Consider the following 19,523-nt stretch of genomic DNA (forward strand, 5'->3'; position numbering starts at 1 on the left):
TTACAAAAGGGGAGCTAAAGTGAAAATGGTTAAGGGAGGTCAGGTTTCGTCTATTTCACAACATTTTGTACAGCCAGAGGCTAGAATGAGCAAGTTCCCCTGTATTTCCATCAAGAGAGACTCACTTGGTACATCAAGGCGTCAATAGTGCAGGACAGGGAGTTAAAGGGCGTGATGGGTCGACAACTGTGGTTTTAAGAAAAACAGATGGTGCATTCAAAGCATGGGATGGGATGATCCAGAAGAAGCCTACTATGACACAGATTCAGAATTCGGCACCAAATGAAATAAAGGCAGAAATGACAAAGGTTGGCGAAGCAGTGCAAGAAGCCATACCACAAGTAGAACAACCCCTGCAACAGAGATGATCACAGGATGGGCAAGGAGAGTTTTTGTGTATTTTTTATCTGAGTATTTCTTATTTATTGTACTATAACATGCCTCCTTTCATGAGGCATTTAATTCTGTAATATTTTTGGGCCATGGAGCCATTTATGACTAAGATAGCTAGTCAACCCGACAGCTGAGTCTAGGCTAGAGATATTTTGTTGCAATGAATGTTCTTGCTCCCCTCTCCAGATAAATAGGGGAAAGAAAGACTTAACAAAGGTTCAGAAATTCTAAAGAAACACTACATGTTATTTTCAGTCTGTATGGCTTTACAATACAGATTTTCCAGAATATGAAGAGAAATGGTGGTGATTCCCCCTCCAAGTATTACAATATGTTCTCCCTCTGTTAAAACCCATTTTGTTCATGTTCCTTCTCTGAATTCATATCAATATGTTATGCATGTGCCTGTAATTTCCTCACAGATTCATTTGTATCGACATTGTTAATGCTAGTGCCTACATGGATTATTGAAATTATATATTTAATAGTTGCTCTTCATGAATCATAGCACACAACCTCTCTCCTTCCCATTATCTCTACTTCTAACTCAAATAAGTATAGGAATTCTTAAAGTTGCAAGCTCTATGTGTTGTGCATAGAATTATTGATGTTGTAAGCTCCATATGATGAGTTACTCCTCCTCCTCATCCTCTATCATTGCTTTGCAAAATTTTGTTTAACTGTAAGTCCTGGGACTACCCGGCCTCCACTGTTTTATACATATTTCTGAGATTTGTATATGGGAAGAAGTACCAAGAAATTCATGTCTTACTCCTTTAGGTGAATGAACCAACCCATTATATATACATATATACTATATGTGATGTCTCTATCTCTATAAAATCATATGAGATACACAAAATCTAGATGTGCCCAAGTATTGGTCTTGTAAGAAATCCAAGGATGTCTCTGGGAGCGACAACAGGCACCAAATGGATCGTCAAAAATAAACTAAATGAGCAAGGTCAAGTGGTTAGGAATAAGGCTCGCTTAGTCTGCAAAGGATATACCCAAATAGAGAGAGTAGATTTGAAGAAATATTTTCACCTGTAGCAAGATTAGAAGTTATCATAATGTTTCTTGCTTTTGATAGTCATAAAAACATCAAGGTGTATCATATGGAGGTGAATTCAGCGTTTCTTGATGGAGATTTGGAAGAAGAAGTGTATATTAAGCAACTAGAGGGGTTCTTGCTTACAGAAAATGAAGGGCTTGTGTGCAAACTGAAAAAGGCCTTATATGGACTCAAACAGGCCCCCAGAGCATGGTATGCAAGCCTGGATAGATACCTTCAACAACAAGGCTTTAAGACAGGCACTGTATATAGCAATCTGTATATAAAATTTGAAGATGACCACCTATTAATTGTGGTAGTGTATATAGTATGTGACATAAACTTTGGTAGCGATATGGAGTGGTTGGGACATCAATTTGCAAACTATATGAAGACAGAGTTTGAGATGTCCATGATAGGAGAACCATCCTTTTTCTTAGGACTGTAAACTTCATAATCAAAGGATGGGGTTTTCATCTCCCAATCCCAATAGTTGCGAGAAACTCTAAAGAAATTTGGACTGGAAGATTGCAACCCAGTTAACACCCCCATGGTTATAGGTTGTAAGTTATGCAAAGAAGATGAGACAACTCCGATAAATCATATCGTCTACAAATCAATGATAGGAAGCTTATTTTATATCACAACATCTAGACCATACATCTGGTGGTCGGATTTCAAGCCTACCCCCATGAAATTCATGTCATTGTTGTCAAAAGGATTTTAAAATATTTGCAAGGCACAATAGACTATGGGATGTGGTATGTTAGAAGCAAAGAGTTTAAATTAGAGGCCTATATTGATGCTAATTGGGCAGACAACATTGATGATAAGAAGAGCACCTCTTGTGCAACATTATTTTTAAGTGATTGCTTAGTGTCTTGGGTCAAAAAGAAACCTGACTCCATCTCTCTATCAACTGTTGAAGAAAAGTGTATTTCAACTGCCACTTGTTTCTCACAAATTCTTTGGATGAAGCAAAACTTGAAGGAAATTAACGTAGAGTTGATTGATCCAATTCCAATCACATGTGACAACACTAGTGCTATCATCATTTCTAAGAATCATGGCTTGCACTCAAACACCAAGCACATTACTATTAAGTTTCATTTCTTAAGAGAATAAGTTGCAACTAGTGTTGTTCAACCTGAATATGTGGCCACTAAAGAATAATTTGTAGACATCTTCACTAAGACACTTGCAAGAGATCCCTTTGTGTATCTCTGGCAATAGATAGGAGTTGTGACTCTTCCTCCCAAATGACTCAATTACAATGAGTAGTGGTAGCTCCTCAACTTGAAGGATCAATTGACGAGTAGGTTGCAATGTTTCAAGGGGATACTTTAGAAGGATCCTTTGCCAATGATGAAAAATGGGGATAAGATTAGTAATTTTGAGGGGAAGAACAATGATGAAGAAAACCATGCTTGGTTTCAAGGGGAGCTTGGTTTGTTTCCATCAATTCCAAAGGGGGAGATTGTTGGATAGTTGGCATTATTTGAATGGTTGGTGGAACTTGGTATGTTGGCATTGATGTCAACCAGACTAGCATTAAGGTTAGAGGCAGTAGATGTTGGAATTGATTAGCATTTTGTCCAGTGGCAGTCCCATGGTTGCTGCAATATTTTGTAGATAATCATCATAGTAATAGACTTAGTTGAGAAGCCATTAAAACATGACCATGATGTTTGGGGAGTCCCATACTTTGGAGGATATTATGTCTCAAGATATCAGCTTGGTTTCTGATGAAAGTGGCATAGTTGGAAATTTCTTGGTAAGATCTTTCTAACGGTATGTGGAAGTCTACAAATGGCCGTTTGGATCAAAATTTATGGATAGTTAAAGTAAGGATATTAAAGCCTTAAGTGGAAGTTCCTAGAACCGCGAAAGGCTTGGAATCCTGAAAGCTTATTTAAAAAGGTTACGGGATTACATTGAGTCGGGAAAGCAGGAAGCACAAAATTTCGGAAGGCTCGAAATCTCAGAAGTTTATTTAAATAGTGATAGGATGGCATTAACCTGAGGTAGCACGAGTAGTACCCGGAAGCCCATAAGGAATATGGAATTCATTTTTAAAAAGGGTTACGGGCATGCAGGCATCCAGGCACCAACTCTGCAACAATAGACATGTATATGTGAGAGGGGCCAACACAAGGAGGCCAATGTAGCATATAGGGTGCATACATGTGGGCCAGGTTAGAAGCCTCAAATCCCGTAAGGAATAGGCGGAAAAAGGATAAAGTGCCTGGATTTCACAGCAAGTAATGGAGACAGATGATAGAATTTTTTTCCGACATTTGATAGTCCGTAAATAATCGCATCATTGTGCTTTATAGAATCATACACTTAATGGTCTAATGCTTGAGATGATTGTATTGGATTCAAGAGGCATGTATGAATTGTTTCCAGATCTCGAGAGGCGATTTCAATTCAGGTAGTCCCTCACATGTCTAGCCTCCAACAATTAATGATCCATCCTCAACTGTAGTTCCTTTCACTTAACTGGTTCAATTATATCATTCTAGATCCCTCATCATGAGCTTCTTTTCAGTTGACTCATTTAGGTATTTAGACCCCTTCTTATTTAGTAGGGATTCTTAGGTTGTTTCCACCCCCTTTCCACATCAATGGGCAATTTGGTCCTATGTATCCAGATCAATATATTTCACCATTACTCATGGCCTCTTCTATTCTTGTAATATATACACAGGACTATGTATCTCATTGTATTATATTTGAGCCCCTTTATACCAGCAGCTTGATGTACTATATACATTCATTTTACTCGACCCCATTCTATTAGGCACACCATTGAATTCTTTGTACTAAGTTATCTCAATGGGTATGGGTATGTCTCCCCTATCTCATTGAGATGATGCATTTCCACTTTGAGACTCATGGTTAACAAGTTGTAACCTCCCAAAAAAACCTCCTCCATTGGTGATTATAATCCTCGTGATTATTGTCCCTCTCTCTCTCTCTTCGGATAAACTAGCAAATATAATATCCATAATTCACCAAGAAGCAAGAAGAGTTGCAATGGTTGAATATTTTCATACGTTGTGTGCTCTAAATCATCATTATCATCGTTTGGATGTTGGAAAACCTAGAAAAAAAGAGGGGTTCTTAACCATGCCAATCCCATAGCCTTTTAATGAATATTTTTACTGCAAAATTTAAACTTCCAAGTGGTTGTTTAATACCAAAGGATCTATGCAAATCCAAGTTATGGTTTAATACCAAAGGATCAATGCAAATCCAAGTGGTGGATTAAACTTAGGTGTAAAGGATAGGCCTTAAATCTTCCATTCCCCAAAGTATGCTTGCACACTTTCTCTTTGTTGGTGGAAGAAGTTATTGTGTCACCAACATATTTTGTTGTGGACAAAGGTGGGGTAATCCAAATCAATAGCTCATTATTTTGAAAGCGGTTAGCAAATCCCCCATCTCTAGATTCATGGGATAAATTTTTGGAATTGAAATTCATAGTTCACTCTAGTTGTGATGAAGTTGAGGAACATCCTGGAATTACATTGTATATAGTATTATACATTAGAAAAATATTGAGATTTAAAATGGGCCTCCTAAATAAAATAATAAATACAAGTTAAAATAATAAAATGTGAATTATGATTTTTCAAATGAAAAGAAAGAACTCATTTTTTTAATTATATTTTTTTACTTGTCTCCTTATAGTTTTACTCAAATTTCAAATGTACATTCTAGTTGGATGTGAAATTTAATTTTGTATATAGTGAATACCCACTTTGCATACTTTGATGGATCCAAAGTGAGATACAATGGAAATAAGTGGAAAAAAAAATGTGTTCTTAAAAAGTAACACGTTTTTCATGTATTTCTAGTTGTTCTGACTATGGATATACCAAAAGTATGTCGAGTGGGTACTCATTGGATGAAAATTTTATTTCCTGAGTGTTTACACTTGGAATTTAAGTGAACTTGTAAGAAGCTAAATCAAAAATACAATTTGCAAAAGTAGTTTTCTTTCTCCCCCTCTCCCCCAAAAAAAAAAAAAAAAATATTCACCTTTATGGTTGACATCATCATCTTGAATCTTGTTGGTTTTGTTGATGTTGAAATAAGATTTTTTGTTTTGAGGCTCAATATTTTTACCTCAAAATTTATCAAGTGGGAGGTTCACTTTGCAATTCATAGTATAGTAGAGGTTTTCTCTATTAGTTCTAGTTTAGTGGAGATTTACTCAATTTTATTCCCTAAATCACTTTGGATTATTATGGATGTGGAGGACCATAGCCATTCAAACCAATGTGCAATTTATGACATGTTAAATATTTGACAAGTCCCAAGGCACCATGAAAGCTTGATATCAAGCAACCATTTTTCAATTACAAATTTCTTGAGTCATTCACATGGTTGGGAGAAAAAACAAAAGCTAAGGCCTGTAGAGATTTTGGAAATTGTTGTTCAACAACGAAGGCAAATTGCAAAACTTGAAGAGGACTGCAACATGTTGCATCATATGGTGATAGGCTCATGAAGAAGCTTTTAGTTCATGGTATCAAAACAAAGCTTTTCAATTGGTGGGCCGAATGAGGCACACAATGGCGATGCTTTTATCTAATTTCATGTTTTACTTATGATTTACAAAACAACTTTAAATCTAAGATAGTTTAATATGGTTTATACCAATAGATCTAAGTGTCATTTTTGAGAAACATTGAATAATTCCCTCTATTTTGAAGTTTTTGGAATTTTGTAATAATTTTGATACGGACAACCACCCATTTTTTGTATTATTATGTTGGATAGTTGCAACACCTTTTTAATGAAAAAATTTCCATTTTTAGTCCCAAAAAAAATTACATGTCAAAACAAATTATTCAATAATCTAAAAATTCAAACAATACAATAATCTAGTTAATTGCCACTTTGCAATTCATAGTAGATATTTTCTCTATTTATTCTAGTTTGGTGGAGGTTTGCTCTATTGTATTCCCTAAATCTCTTTGGATTGTTATGTACATGGAGAATCACAGCCATATAAAACAATGTGCAACTTATGACATGTTAGGTATCAAACAAGTTCTAAGACACCATGAAAGCTTAACATCGAGCAACCATTTTGAAATTGCAAATTTTTCAAGTCATTCACATGGTCAAGGGGGGAACTAGAACCTAAGGCATGTAGAGATTTTGAAAATTGTCGTTCAACAACAAAGGAAATTTGCAAAATTTGAGAAGGAATGCAACATGTTGCATCATATGGTGATAGGCTATATAAGAAGCTCTCAATTCATGGTATCACAACAAATCTTGTCAACTGGATTAGTACCTAAAGAAACTAAAGAAGAGGAATCAATTCAACAAGTGCCAGGAGAAGTGGTAATGGAACTAGTGGAACATGAGAACAAGCCTCTTTAAGGGGTAGAACAAGGCACATAATGGCCACGCTTTCGTCTAATTATAAGTTTTTCTTATGATTTTCATAACAATTTTGATTTTAAGATAGTTAATCTGGTTTATACTAGTAGATCTAAATGTCATTTCTCTAAGAAACATTGAATGAATATTTTTGTTTAAGTCTTTGGAATTTTGTAATAATTTTGATATTATGACATTCGAACAACCACCTCATTTTTTTGTATTGTTATGTTGAATAATGAGTTGCAACAACTTTTTTATACAATGTTTATCATTTTTAATTAAAAGCAACAACAAAAACAAAAAGCAAAGCATTATATGTCCCAACAAATTATTTGATAATCTAAAAATGTATGGTTTTCTAATTTATTCACTAAGATCAATGAAAACCAAATTAAAGGGAAAATGTCCATGCTTATTCCATATCCCCATACAACCTAATCTAAATCCACCAATTAAGAAGAAAACCAAAAACATTTTTACCTATTTGAGTAAAAAAATACTCAAAAGCCTTAGCAATAAAACAGAATTTTTTCTTCCATTATAGTATTACTAGTACAACCACATTAAAAATATTAATGTGGTTTTTTCCATTGTGGTATTACTAGTACAACGACATTAAAAATATTAATGTGGTTGATATAGCCAAAGGTTTCATAAATATAACAAAAAAAACTATTGCAACACAGAATGTCTTACCAATAAACACATTTACATGATTAACCATGTATAAAAAGGTTATGGGTCAACTTTAACTTGAGGAAAAAAAAATTACACATCTTACTGTAAAATGGACCATTTTACTAAATAAAATTTGATGATATATCAACTTCCCCATCTAATTAGAATATGAACATATTAGAATTGGAATAGTCTCAAATCCCTAGGAAATTAACATGAGAAAAAAAATACACATCTTATTATAAAATGGACCATTTTACAAAATAAAATTTGTTTATATATTGATTTCCCCATCTAATTAGAATATGAACATATTAGAATTGGAATAATCTCAAATCCCTAGGAAATGGATGCCCAGAGGCATTCAAACAAAGCATATGCTTAGCATATTCCCTTGAGAATCAATCTAAATAGTCAATTAAAAAACAAAAAACAAAAAAATCAAAATGCCCATCTTATTATTCATATATATCCTAATGTAGGCAAATATTTCCATGTTTCTATTTTAAACCCTTTAAATATATATATATATATATATAAATCACTAAAATCTTTTTATATTCTATTAAAAACTACTTGGAAATGTTTTTAAGAGCCAAAATGCCCATGTTGTTATTCATGTATATTCTAATGGTGTAGGGAAAACATCCTATTAATTTGCCTAATCATCAAAGGTAAACTATAAATTCCATTAAATCCTCACTATATTGGAGGGAAAAATTTTAATGATTTCAAACTGTAATCTATCCACGTGGCAGGCCAATTTACCTACAGCAGGCATGAAAGCCAAGCAAATAATTCAAACCTTTTCGCTTTCTACATGCCACGTTTTGACACAGAACTCGTGTAACACAAAGCCAAGCAAATAATTCAAACTTTTTTGCTTTCCACCGCGAAACATGTATAATATTTGTCTGTATAATATTTGTCTGTGTTACACACTACAACAGTTGATAAGTATTTTTTTGAGAATCAATCTAGATAATCAATTAAAAAACAAAAACAGAAAATCAACAATTCTTCATCCATCTTAAGTTGAAATAAAAAGTCTTAAGCAAATATTTCTATATTTCCATTTTAAACCCCTTGAAAGTAAAAATATCTGGCTATTAGCCTTTTTATATTCAATTAAGAACTACTTGAAAATGTTTTTAAGAGCCAAATGTCATGTTTCTATTTTTTACCCCTTTGAAAGGAAAATATATCTCACTATTAACTTTTTTATATTCAATTAGGAACTAATTGGAAATGTTTTTAAGAGCCAAAATGCCTATGTCGTTATTCATGTATATCCTAAGAAAGAAGAAGAAAAAAAGAAATTATTTTTCTGTGAAGCTTCACAATAAATGCTCCCAGTGGCTCGACAAACCCCTCGCTAAATACATTATCCCTCTCACTAAATAGATTATCCCAAGAGCTAACTGTCAGCATATCTGCATAAATTTTATGTTGTCTTTGAAGGGCTCAATTCTAAAATGAAATACTTCCAAGCTTCTCGACAAACCCCTCCCTAAATAGATTATCTCAAGAGCCAGCTGCCAGCGTATTTGCATAACTTCCCTGTTGTCTTTGAAGACCTCACATTCTAAAATGTATTTGCATAACTTCCCTGTTGTCTTTGAAGGCCTCACATTCTAAAATGAAATGCTTTTTTGTTTCCACTTTGCCGGAAGAACAAAAAATGCAATCTTTCCTCCCACACTTCTTTTGGCATTTTCCAGTGCCCTGTTTTGAAACAGAATTATGAGAATTAGTCCTTAACCGAGCAATAAAAAATTTGGCTCTCTAAGAGATATTAACTTTTATTATTTATAGAACACATGTACTTGGACACGTGTGGAACTTATCCATAACAAAATATTTTATCTCTTTATTAGTTATAAAACAAGTGTTCAAACAAATACTTATTTACTAAACCATTTGTTATTTCGCTACATCCAAAAAAAATTTATTGTTACACAATTTTACTACATCCAATTATAAAGCATGTTATTGATCTGACTTGATTGGCCTAATCTTCAAAGGTAAACTATGCATTCCATTACTCACTATATTTGAGGTAATAAATTTAATGATTTAAAACTGTATATATATTATAGCTTACGCCCATGAAAGTTTCTTAATCTATACACGTGGCAAGTCAATTTATCTACGCCACGCATGAAAGCCAAGCAAATAATTCAAACATTTTCGCTTTCTACATGCCACGTGCCGACACAAACTGTACAATTACATCCGGGGACCAAGACCGCTATTATAACGGAATCGCGATCGCCGAATAGTGGGCCGACGAGATAAATTCCCGATCCCAACTTCCTCCGCTCAGAGTAACAGACTCTTAATTTAGCATGATTTTGTCGGATTACAGCACCCTATTTTTGGCGATGTTTTGAGCCCCGTGACTGCGCAGATCAGGGCTTCCATGATAACCACGTTATGCCGATGTCAGAGTCCTAGGGTATGAAAATCCTCCGCCAGAGTTATCCGTTTTTATCTTCAAACGGATAAGATATTATTTTTTGGGATCTCACGTCCTCCCTTGACTGCGCTCCCACCGTCAAAAGCTCTGCTATAACTGGGGCCGAATCTTTTGGAAAACCCCAAAACGGGAAACCCAATATTCCGTCGTCCTTTTCACCAATATAAATATCCTTTCATTAACAAAAGAAATAGATTAAGTCTGATAAAGTCAACCGGATCATTAATTTAATTGATTATTTAAACTAGAATGAGGGCCACTGATATTAGGTTAATTAATTCTTCCGACAATGCTTTTCTTTGAAAAAGATTCCATTAGGGTTCTCAACTGTTGGAACAAGTTTCAATAATTTAATGACACAAAGCAGGTGGCATACGAATCTGCAGGTTGATCACTTTGGTATATGTGCTGTTCAAATCTTGGAATTAGAACGCCAAAAGAAAAGATGAGCACAAGTATATTGAGATATCGCGTAGTCTACTGAGGCGGAAGAGTTCCTTGGAAAGTTATGAAAATTCTGGTCATATTTAAAGAAAATCTGGCAAGGATTTCTGTAAATCCAAGATATAGTTGTTAAACTTTAAAATTTTAGGTGTCCTAGACGTTTTTGATGATGCTGAATCCATTTTCAGCACCATCAAAAAATATGATTCAAACAATGCCTTTACAAAAAAAATTGAAATTTTTTTATCCCGATTCTGGCCACTTTTAACCACCTAGACAATTCCTCAGCCTCCCTAGACCACTCCCTTAGATATTAACAAGGGAATTTGAGATCATTGTCAGTTTATAAGCACTCACTTACTTAACATTTTAATTTTGATAGAATATCATTTATTATTTAAAATATATATTTTAAATATAGAAATGTATTTGGCCTATTGAAAATATAATTTAGTATATATAGATATCAATATTCAAACTTGTTATTTGAATGATTTTTTATTTTATTTCCAGTAAAATTGACCAAAAAAAACAAAAACAAAAACACATGTCCAAAAAATCAAAACATAGAAAAATTAAATTGCATCAAATATATATCATATTATCGTATCAACAAAAAGATCAAAAAATCAAAACATAGAAAAATTAAATTACATCCCATATATATCATATCAACAAAAAGAAATGTACACGGTGTAAAGTGTTTTTTAATATTTTCCCTATAAAAATATATAAAAAATTATATTTTTTATAAAAATGGCTAAAACTATTAAAGATAAAAATTCACATTAATATCTTTAATTAAAAAAAACCCCTGAATAAGAAATTTTGTAAATAAAGTTATTCAGATCTATCACAAAACTTTTAAATTACCTACAAATTTTAAATCACCTAATATAAATATTTTGAACTGGCTAATATAATTCATCTTCTAAAATATTAAAAATTAAAAAACCTAAACCATTTACATTACTAAAGAGCCCATAAATCTTTAACAAACATACACAATTATTTAAAATAAATATGTAAACACTAAAAATATTATTATGCAATGACATTTTTACAGAGATTAATTTGCGTTATATAATTTCATGATAGAAATTACAGACATGAATTAGCGTTAAAACACTTGTATTCAGCACTGAATGTAAAACCAATAATTCAAGAAGCTTAATTATATAGCAACCGTGAAACGAAGCCCAGAGCAGTATAAAGCCCCCGCCGAAAATCATTGTAACACATTACCCCAAATAAAAAACAGAGTCATGATGATTGAGGCCCACAAAAGTTCTTCCCCGTATCACTTATATCTTTGAATTGAGACACGAACGGCTTAAAGGGTACTTCCATGGTTATTATCCCACCATTCAAATTAATTCATATGGATTTATTAGAATTCATATATCAAGTTTTGAGCGTTAATTTAATTAATTGAGTTATTATTGTAAATGGGAAATTATAGGGTCAATTTTCCTGGGCATTCCAAGGTTTCAGCTCTGCTAATGAAAAAAAAATCCACATTTAAATTAAACTCGATTTTCTATAAAATAGAATAAAATTCAATTCATAAAAAACATAAAATCCACATTCAAATTAAACTAAATTTAATGCAAAATAAAATAATATTCAATTCAAACAATGATTCCAATTCAATCTTATACGAAATATGCAAAATTTACTTATCTGTATATCACATACAGGTGAATATATCTAAATAGTACCCAGTGCCATAGATATCAACAACAAAATACATGTATAATAACATCTCCTCATACTTTAACAAAATACATAATAAAAACCCTTTTTTTAAGGGCATAATAACATCCCCACCTCTTAATATATATAATAGGCTACCTCTTAACATATATAATAGGTGCTTTTGATCATTACAAAATAAACTACTCTCAATAATACTATTATTCATAAGATGATCCATCAAAAATAGCTATGATACCACCATTCTGCAAATATGTAAAGTGACATAAAATCATTAACACTGCAGCAAACTTTCCCTTTTCAAAACTATGATGCCACCATTCTGCAAATATGTAACTTTGAGACATAAAATCATTACCACTGCAGCAAACTCTCTTTTCAAAACTAAGAAATTTGTAAAGTGAGACATAAAATCATGAACACTTCAGCAAACTTTCCCTTTTCAAAACTAAGACCCGTCATCAGATCACATGCTAAAGAATAAAAATTAAAACTGGAAAAGTAGAGATGGAGCAATGTGTAACTGTGTAAACCAGCCCTCCAACCAGATTTTTGTATCCGGTTGATTCCAGAGATATATGAACAGCCAATTTAAACAGTTACCAGTTCAGACAAAAGTTTTTAAAAGTATGATTGATTCTTCTTTTAGATGGCAACAAAGCAAGCATAGGCACAGAGTTCAGAAAGGTCAGTTACCATAATTCCAACAAGGATGGTGGTTATATTTGCACATCAACCTGACCAAACAACCATTAAAATTGTTGTTTTTAAGGCAAAATAGTATAGGACATTTTCATGATTGGTACCCAATAGGTGCTGACCTCTTGACCAAACAACCATCCCAAACATGACCGAACAACCATTAAAATTGTTGTTTTCAAGGGGAAATAGTATAGGACATTTTCATGATTGGTACCCAATAGGGGCTGCGCTATTTTCAAGGTATAATGAAGATTTGGGCTTTTCTATGGTTCACCAATATCTCAAATCACTTAGAAAATGAGAAAATGAGTGGGTGATAAGAGTAGTGCCCCCAGTGGACCCTGTTTTTTTAAAGCATGTTGTCACTAAATAGTGAACCCTGTTTTTTTAAAGCATGTTGTCACTAAATAGCGTTTTGATGGACAGCCAAAAGCAATACTGGTAATAACAAAATAGGAGCTGCAAATATTGGCGTAGTTTAATATATATATAAAAGATAAATTGTGCACTTTTCTTCCACATCAGGCACCGCTCTGAGCTTCACAAATAAAACAATTTTTTTCAGGCTCTACAGTTCCAACCTAAAAGACCGTAGATGTTCCCCTCATATAGAACGCCCGAACAGAGTATCTGTCATATTCCTTCTGCGCTACCACTATATCTAGCCTAGAAGCATTGATAGAGAAGCCACTGATATAAAGGGTAAAAGTACAAACTGCCTGTCTGCCATTGCAATTTATAGGCATTAAAGTAATCATACATGTTTCTATCAAATAGCCACCTGATTCAGTAAGGATACAGCCACAACTATCAGTTCCTGATTCAGTAAGGATACAGCCATAACTGTCAGTTCCTTGTGCACTGCTAGTGTACATATCCGGTTACTAATGATATTAAAAAAATGAATTCATTTAAACAAGAAATAATATCCTGATATTAAAAAAATGAATTCATTTAAACAAGAAACAATATCCTGCACAACAGTGGTTGTTGTCACACAAAACAAGAAACAATATCATGCACAACAGCAGTTGTTTTCACACAAAACTATATAACAAATTCTCGCAGATAGACATCTGTCTGCAACAGCAATTTAATGTATATCTGGTATATATATAAGAGATAGCAAAACATCTACTTCTTGGTACTTTACCTTAATTTAAACATGATATAAACCCAACTGATAACAAATAAAGTAATTTTTCTGCTAAAACGTCATCCAACACATTTCAACTCAAAAACAATTGAGTACATCATGTCCAAGCACTGATTAATGGGAAATTTCAAATAGTTTATATTTCATGAAAAATGGCAATACAAAATTTGACCCAATAGTTGCAATAACACAGTAACCAGAACCACTACCTCCTTCAGGCATTTACCTAAAAAAACTAACATTCTGAACAGAACCTGCCACTGGCAATATCCACCAAGAATCATAACGTTTTGGACAGGCTTTGCTCGTCATACTCAAAGAGAAAAATGATGCCGACTAGTACAGCTTGAAAAGGATTTCTGCAACTAGAAAAATTTAAACAGCAACCCACCGTGGGTTGCAAAAAAAGGTGCAAACACCAGTGACTCAACAGCCATAAGCTTTATCAAAATATTTAGAGATGGTCCAGAGGTGTCCTTCAATGGGTCTCCAATGGTGTCACCAATGACAGCAGCTTTGTGGGGATCGGACCCTTTTGGACCAAGAGTCCTGGCATGCTCTGATGCACCAGCCTGTCACAAATTACACAATTTGGCATGTGTCAGATATGCCAAATATGGAAAGTACGTGCTATATGGCAAATTTCGATAACAGACAACATCAACACTAATTAAGATAAAATTACCTCAATATACTTCTTAGCATTGTCCCAAGCACCACCAGTGTTGGAAGCAGAAATAGCAACCTGACACCCATTTAATTAAACATGATCAGGGAGATCTGTATACAGACAGAAATAAAAGTCTAACACATAGAGCAACAGTTACCTGATATCCAGTTGATTACACATGGTTAGGGAGATGTGTATACAGACAGAAATAAAAGTATTAACACCTAGAGCAACAGTTACCTGCACACCAGATACAAGAGCACCAGCAAGGACACCTGATAGAGTTTCCACACCAAATAAAGTACCAACAATGAGAGGTGTAAGCATCACAAGGCAACCAGGAGGAATCATCTCTTTTAGCGAGGCATCAGTTGATATCTTCACACAAGTTCCATAATCTGGCTTCGCATGACCTTCCATCAGACCAGGGATGGTGTTGAATTGCCTCCTAACCTCTTCAACCATTTTCAGTGCTGCACTACCAACACTTTTCATTGTCATTGCAGAGAACCAATAAGGAAGCATTGCCCCAACAATTAAACCAATGAACACTTTTGGTGTTAAGACATCCACAGTTTGAATTGCAGCACGGCTGACGAAGGCTCCAAATAATGCAAGTGACACCAATGCAGCTGAACCAATAGCAAAGCCCTGAAAATTGACATTGATTTTCAATTTTAGATCCTTCATAATAAGATTGGGTAAAAGGTATAAAAATCAGACATTCACACAAGCAGTCGAGTAAGAAGAAATACACTGATCGCACCTTGCCAATGGCAGCGGTAGTGTTTCCAGCTGCATCAAGGGCATCTGTCCTTTCACGGATCCTGTGACTCATGCCAGCCATCTCAGCAATTCCACCAGCATTGTCACTGATGGGTCCATATGCATCGATGGCCAATCCAGTTGCAATTGTGCTGAGCATGCCCAAAGCAGCTACTGCAATACCATACATGGCAGCCAAACTAAAACTGACAAAAATGCTTACTGCAATAGCAAATATGGGAATAATAACAGATTTGTATCCCAAAGCCAACCCAAATATAACATTAGTTGCTGCTCCAGTCCTGCATGAATCGGCAACATCTTGGACAGGGCTGCAATGCAAATACGATATAGGCTATCAGCAATTTATATCAAAAAATGCCAAAGAAAAGATGAAATTATGCATTGAGCTCAATTCTTACCTGTAAGCATTACTAGTGTAGTACTCAGTGACAAAACCAATAACAAGGCCAGACCACAAACCAATAGCAACACAGAAGAAAAGCTCCCTGCATTAATAATAGAAACAATTATTAAATAAAGAGAACAAGACATAAAACCTCTTACCTATACCGATAACAAGGTATAATAACCAACGCCTAGGATTACATACCAGTTCTTTACAACCTTCTGGGCACCAAAATTGAAGATAGTGAAGGATGGAGGCAATGCAACTAGGCTCACAGCAGCAATGCCAATAGTCATCACTACTGTGGAGATAATAAGCTGCTTTTTCAATGCAGGCTCAATTTCCTTCACAGCCTTGATCTCAAATATGTCAGTTGCAAACAGAGTTGTGATTAAGCAAGCAATGATACCCATTGAACTAATGAGCAAGGGATAACACATGGCAGTAAGATCATGAGAGTTTCCAAATGATGATATGGATGCAACAACCAGAGCTGCACAGGAAGATTCAGCATAGGACCCAAATAGATCTGATCCCATACCAGCGATATCTCCAACATTGTCACCAACATTATCAGCAATGACCTGATATATTTCAAACAAAAAAGGGCAGTTATCTTACTGCTAACATCTAATCATAAGAGTATGAATGCAGTCAGAAAAGTTTAAAAATCCAATCTTACAGCTGGGTTGCGTGGATCGTCTTCAGGAATGTTCCTCTCAACCTTGCCAACAAGATCAGCACCTACATCTGCTGCTTTGGTGTAAATACCACCACCTACTCTGCCAAACAGAGCCATGGAAGAACCACCAAGACCATAACCGGTAATGGCTTCAAAAAGACCCTCCCAGTCATTTCCATAGTACAACTTGAAAAGGATAATGGCAATGAAAAGCACCAACAGTCCATTTGCAGCAAGCAGAAAGCCCATAACAGCACCAGATCGAAAGGCAGTAATGAAAGCCTTCCCGACACCCTTCCTGGCTTCTAGTGTTGTTCTTGCATTTGCGTAAGTTGCAATTTTCATTCCAAGATAGCCAGAAAGGATAGATGTCAAAGAACCAAGCAAGAAAGCTATTGTGCTGAAAATAGCATTAGCAAGGGCTGGCTTGCACATCACTTCTTTGTTGTACGTGCATGGCTGACTTTTTGTACTGAATTTCTCCACTGAACCAAGGAACAGAAATATAAGGGCAGCAAAGCAGACCATGAAAATACCCATGTACTGGTACTCGGTGAATAAAAATGAGTTCGCTCCTGTTAGAAAGAAGGATCAAAATGAAAAAAAAAAAAAAAAATTGTCAGGTGTTATAAGTTGAAAGTAAAACACCACCAGACTAAATGTTCCCTCTCGTGCAGAAACAATTTCTCCTAAAACTATCTCGCTTCAACAGATAGGACACTAGAAAACCAATGAAACAACATAATGCACAGTAACATATTGTGCAAGGGTCACTGAAATCAGTAGACTCCTTATGGATGTACAGTTAAATTTATTTCTAGACCACCAGACCTAAAATGGGACAGATAACCAATAACAAAAATTGCTTAAATTGTCAAGCAAGCCACAGATGCAAGTCAAACCCCAACTCGAATGAATAACCAGACCAAATATCCTTTTTTACTTGTTGCATAAGCTCAGACATTTTCCATAAAACTTATGGGGAAACCTAAAATAAGCAATTTATAGAAAAATAAAATATCACATGTTGCATAAGCCACAAACTACACAAACAGTCCAGCAAACTGTCACACCAAGAACAAACTGTAACCATAAAAATAACAAATGACTCATGAAGGCTGTCGAGATTTATAACGTACAAGGCTTGGCTGAGCAGACCAAACTGAAATGGCAGGCAAATAAAATATAAATCCACTAGACCATCTAGCAGGCTCGAATGCACTTCAAATCTTAACCTAACAAACCCCACTGAACAGGCCATCAGGTATGTCTAAAAACAGATGAGCTAAATCAGTTCTGATTTCAAACCTAATCATCAAAGAGTACCAGAATCATACGGACTGCACTTCAGATATTTACATAACAGATTCTGATTCCCATATAATGAGGCATATCTCAAAACGAAGGTGATAAAAGTACTAGAATTCCATTGATATTTTATTTGCAGATTAATGCTCTGCCACCAAGATTTTTTTCCCAAGAACTCTCCCACCCAGATTTATCCCTCATAAAACGTACCAAATGATTTCAATGCAACATATCTATCTATACCACTGTTACTGGGAATTCAATGTAACTGCTAGAACTTAGAATCCCATAACCAGCCAGCTGATCTATTGATATGTCGGCGTGATAGACTGATGTTCTGCCTTGGATTCGGCTTTACAGAACAGAAACATATTACTGGGATGACATATTCCAATGCACTTATTCAACTTGAGATAAGAGAGTACTTAAAATTCAACTGCATCACAATGCAAAGCACTGTAGTGACGATGGAGATCTGAAATTCAAGACACTCGGCACGCGGATTAAGTGCACTCGAAGTGGGTTTAGCCAGTATACATTAGTGAGATTTCCCTTAATAAGGATTAAACATATCACAAAATACATAAAATCAACTGGGCTGGATCCCTTAATATGTATCAAAAGCAGCAAAGACCCAATACAAAGAATAGCATTTACTGAAATCAAAAACAGAACTTCATGTACACACAAGAAAAGAAATAACAGTCACAAATCTGTTAGCCTAGAAATGAAGGCTACTTCATTAGGCTTAAAATAAAAAAAATAGTACTTTTTAAAGCACATTTTTTCCAGATCTGGATCCAGAAATCCAAAAGACATTCAATATAAAAACCCAAAATAGACAGATCCAGCCCATACCTTCAGAGATGGCGTTCTGGATCTCAGCGCATTTATTGACGACATTGTGATCGTTCAGCCCTTCCTCTTCTTCGATCAAGTACTCACTGTAGCCATTTTTGTTGTTATTGCTAGGCGTGTGTGAGTGGTCGGGTGACACCTTAACGCGGGACACCAGAACCCACTGAATCAGAGCGAACCCGATACCAATAACGGCAGCCACCGGAATTAAAATCTCCGTCAGGGTTTCAGAGAGAAGAGCGCCCCCCATTGTTAGAGACCTAATAAGAGATTCAAAAAACAGAGAATTGAATATCAGTTATTATCCTTTTCTATGAGGCCGTGAGGACCTTTAATGGCATGAAGAGGACTTCCTGATCATAGACTGTGATCAAGAGACCTACCTAAAATAAAACGCAGGGCAGCCGAAGCTGAAACGTTACCAGGAGAAGAATGGGGAGAGGCCCCTAAAAAAATAAAATAAGAATGAACCAGGCGTTTGTTGTGCGGAATGCAGAGAGCATATGGCAGCTCAATAGACGTATTTATATTCGAACCCACGACCTCTGGCTGACGCCACATGCGCCTCCTCGTTGCGGGGGAGAAAAGTTGGGTTTGCTTTGGGGCGAGGGATGGATATTCTCGAAATATTATTTACCGCGATATACTGGCACTTCCTCTCCCGATACCTGTAGTGCCCCCACATTTTCCTCTCACGTCATTTACCCCCCTAAATGTAGGGTATGAGCTAAATTTAGTTGCATGCTTTTTCTCGTTTTAGCTGATCAGTCAAATTGTCTGGGTCCACTTGCATCAAAGTTTCC

The 19,523-nt window shown here is 35.2% G+C and overlaps 1 protein-coding gene across 2 annotated transcripts; it reads right to left on the reverse strand.

Annotated features, from left to right (window-relative positions):
- Positions 1–14,142: 14,142 nt before the first annotated feature.
- Positions 14,143–19,298, reverse strand: AVP1 (Inorganic H pyrophosphatase family protein). Of its 2 annotated transcripts, none has more exons than XM_089374149.1 (9): positions 19,104–19,298; positions 18,721–18,980; positions 16,555–17,129; positions 16,077–16,456; positions 15,886–15,972; positions 15,465–15,795; positions 14,939–15,349; positions 14,714–14,773; positions 14,143–14,600 (listed from the first exon to the last, which is right to left on the reverse strand). In XM_089374149.1, the coding sequence occupies exons 2-9, from the start codon at positions 18,968–18,970 to the stop codon at positions 14,394–14,396; spliced, it is 2,301 nt and encodes a 766-aa protein (XP_089230275.1). In that variant the 5' UTR covers positions 18,971–18,980; positions 19,104–19,298; the 3' UTR covers positions 14,143–14,393. The 2 variants fall into 2 exon arrangements, with proteins under 2 accessions (XP_089230275.1, XP_089230276.1); XM_089374150.1 differs by having other exon boundaries at positions 19,143–19,297.
- Positions 19,299–19,523: the final 225 nt, after the last annotated feature.

The sequence above is a fragment of the Pinus tabuliformis genome, chromosome 8, assembly GCF_031772625.1.
Source record: "Pinus tabuliformis cultivar Carrire ecotype Pingquan chromosome 8, CPIR1, whole genome shotgun sequence".
Lineage (NCBI taxonomy): Eukaryota > Viridiplantae > Streptophyta > Pinopsida > Pinales > Pinaceae > Pinus > Pinus tabuliformis.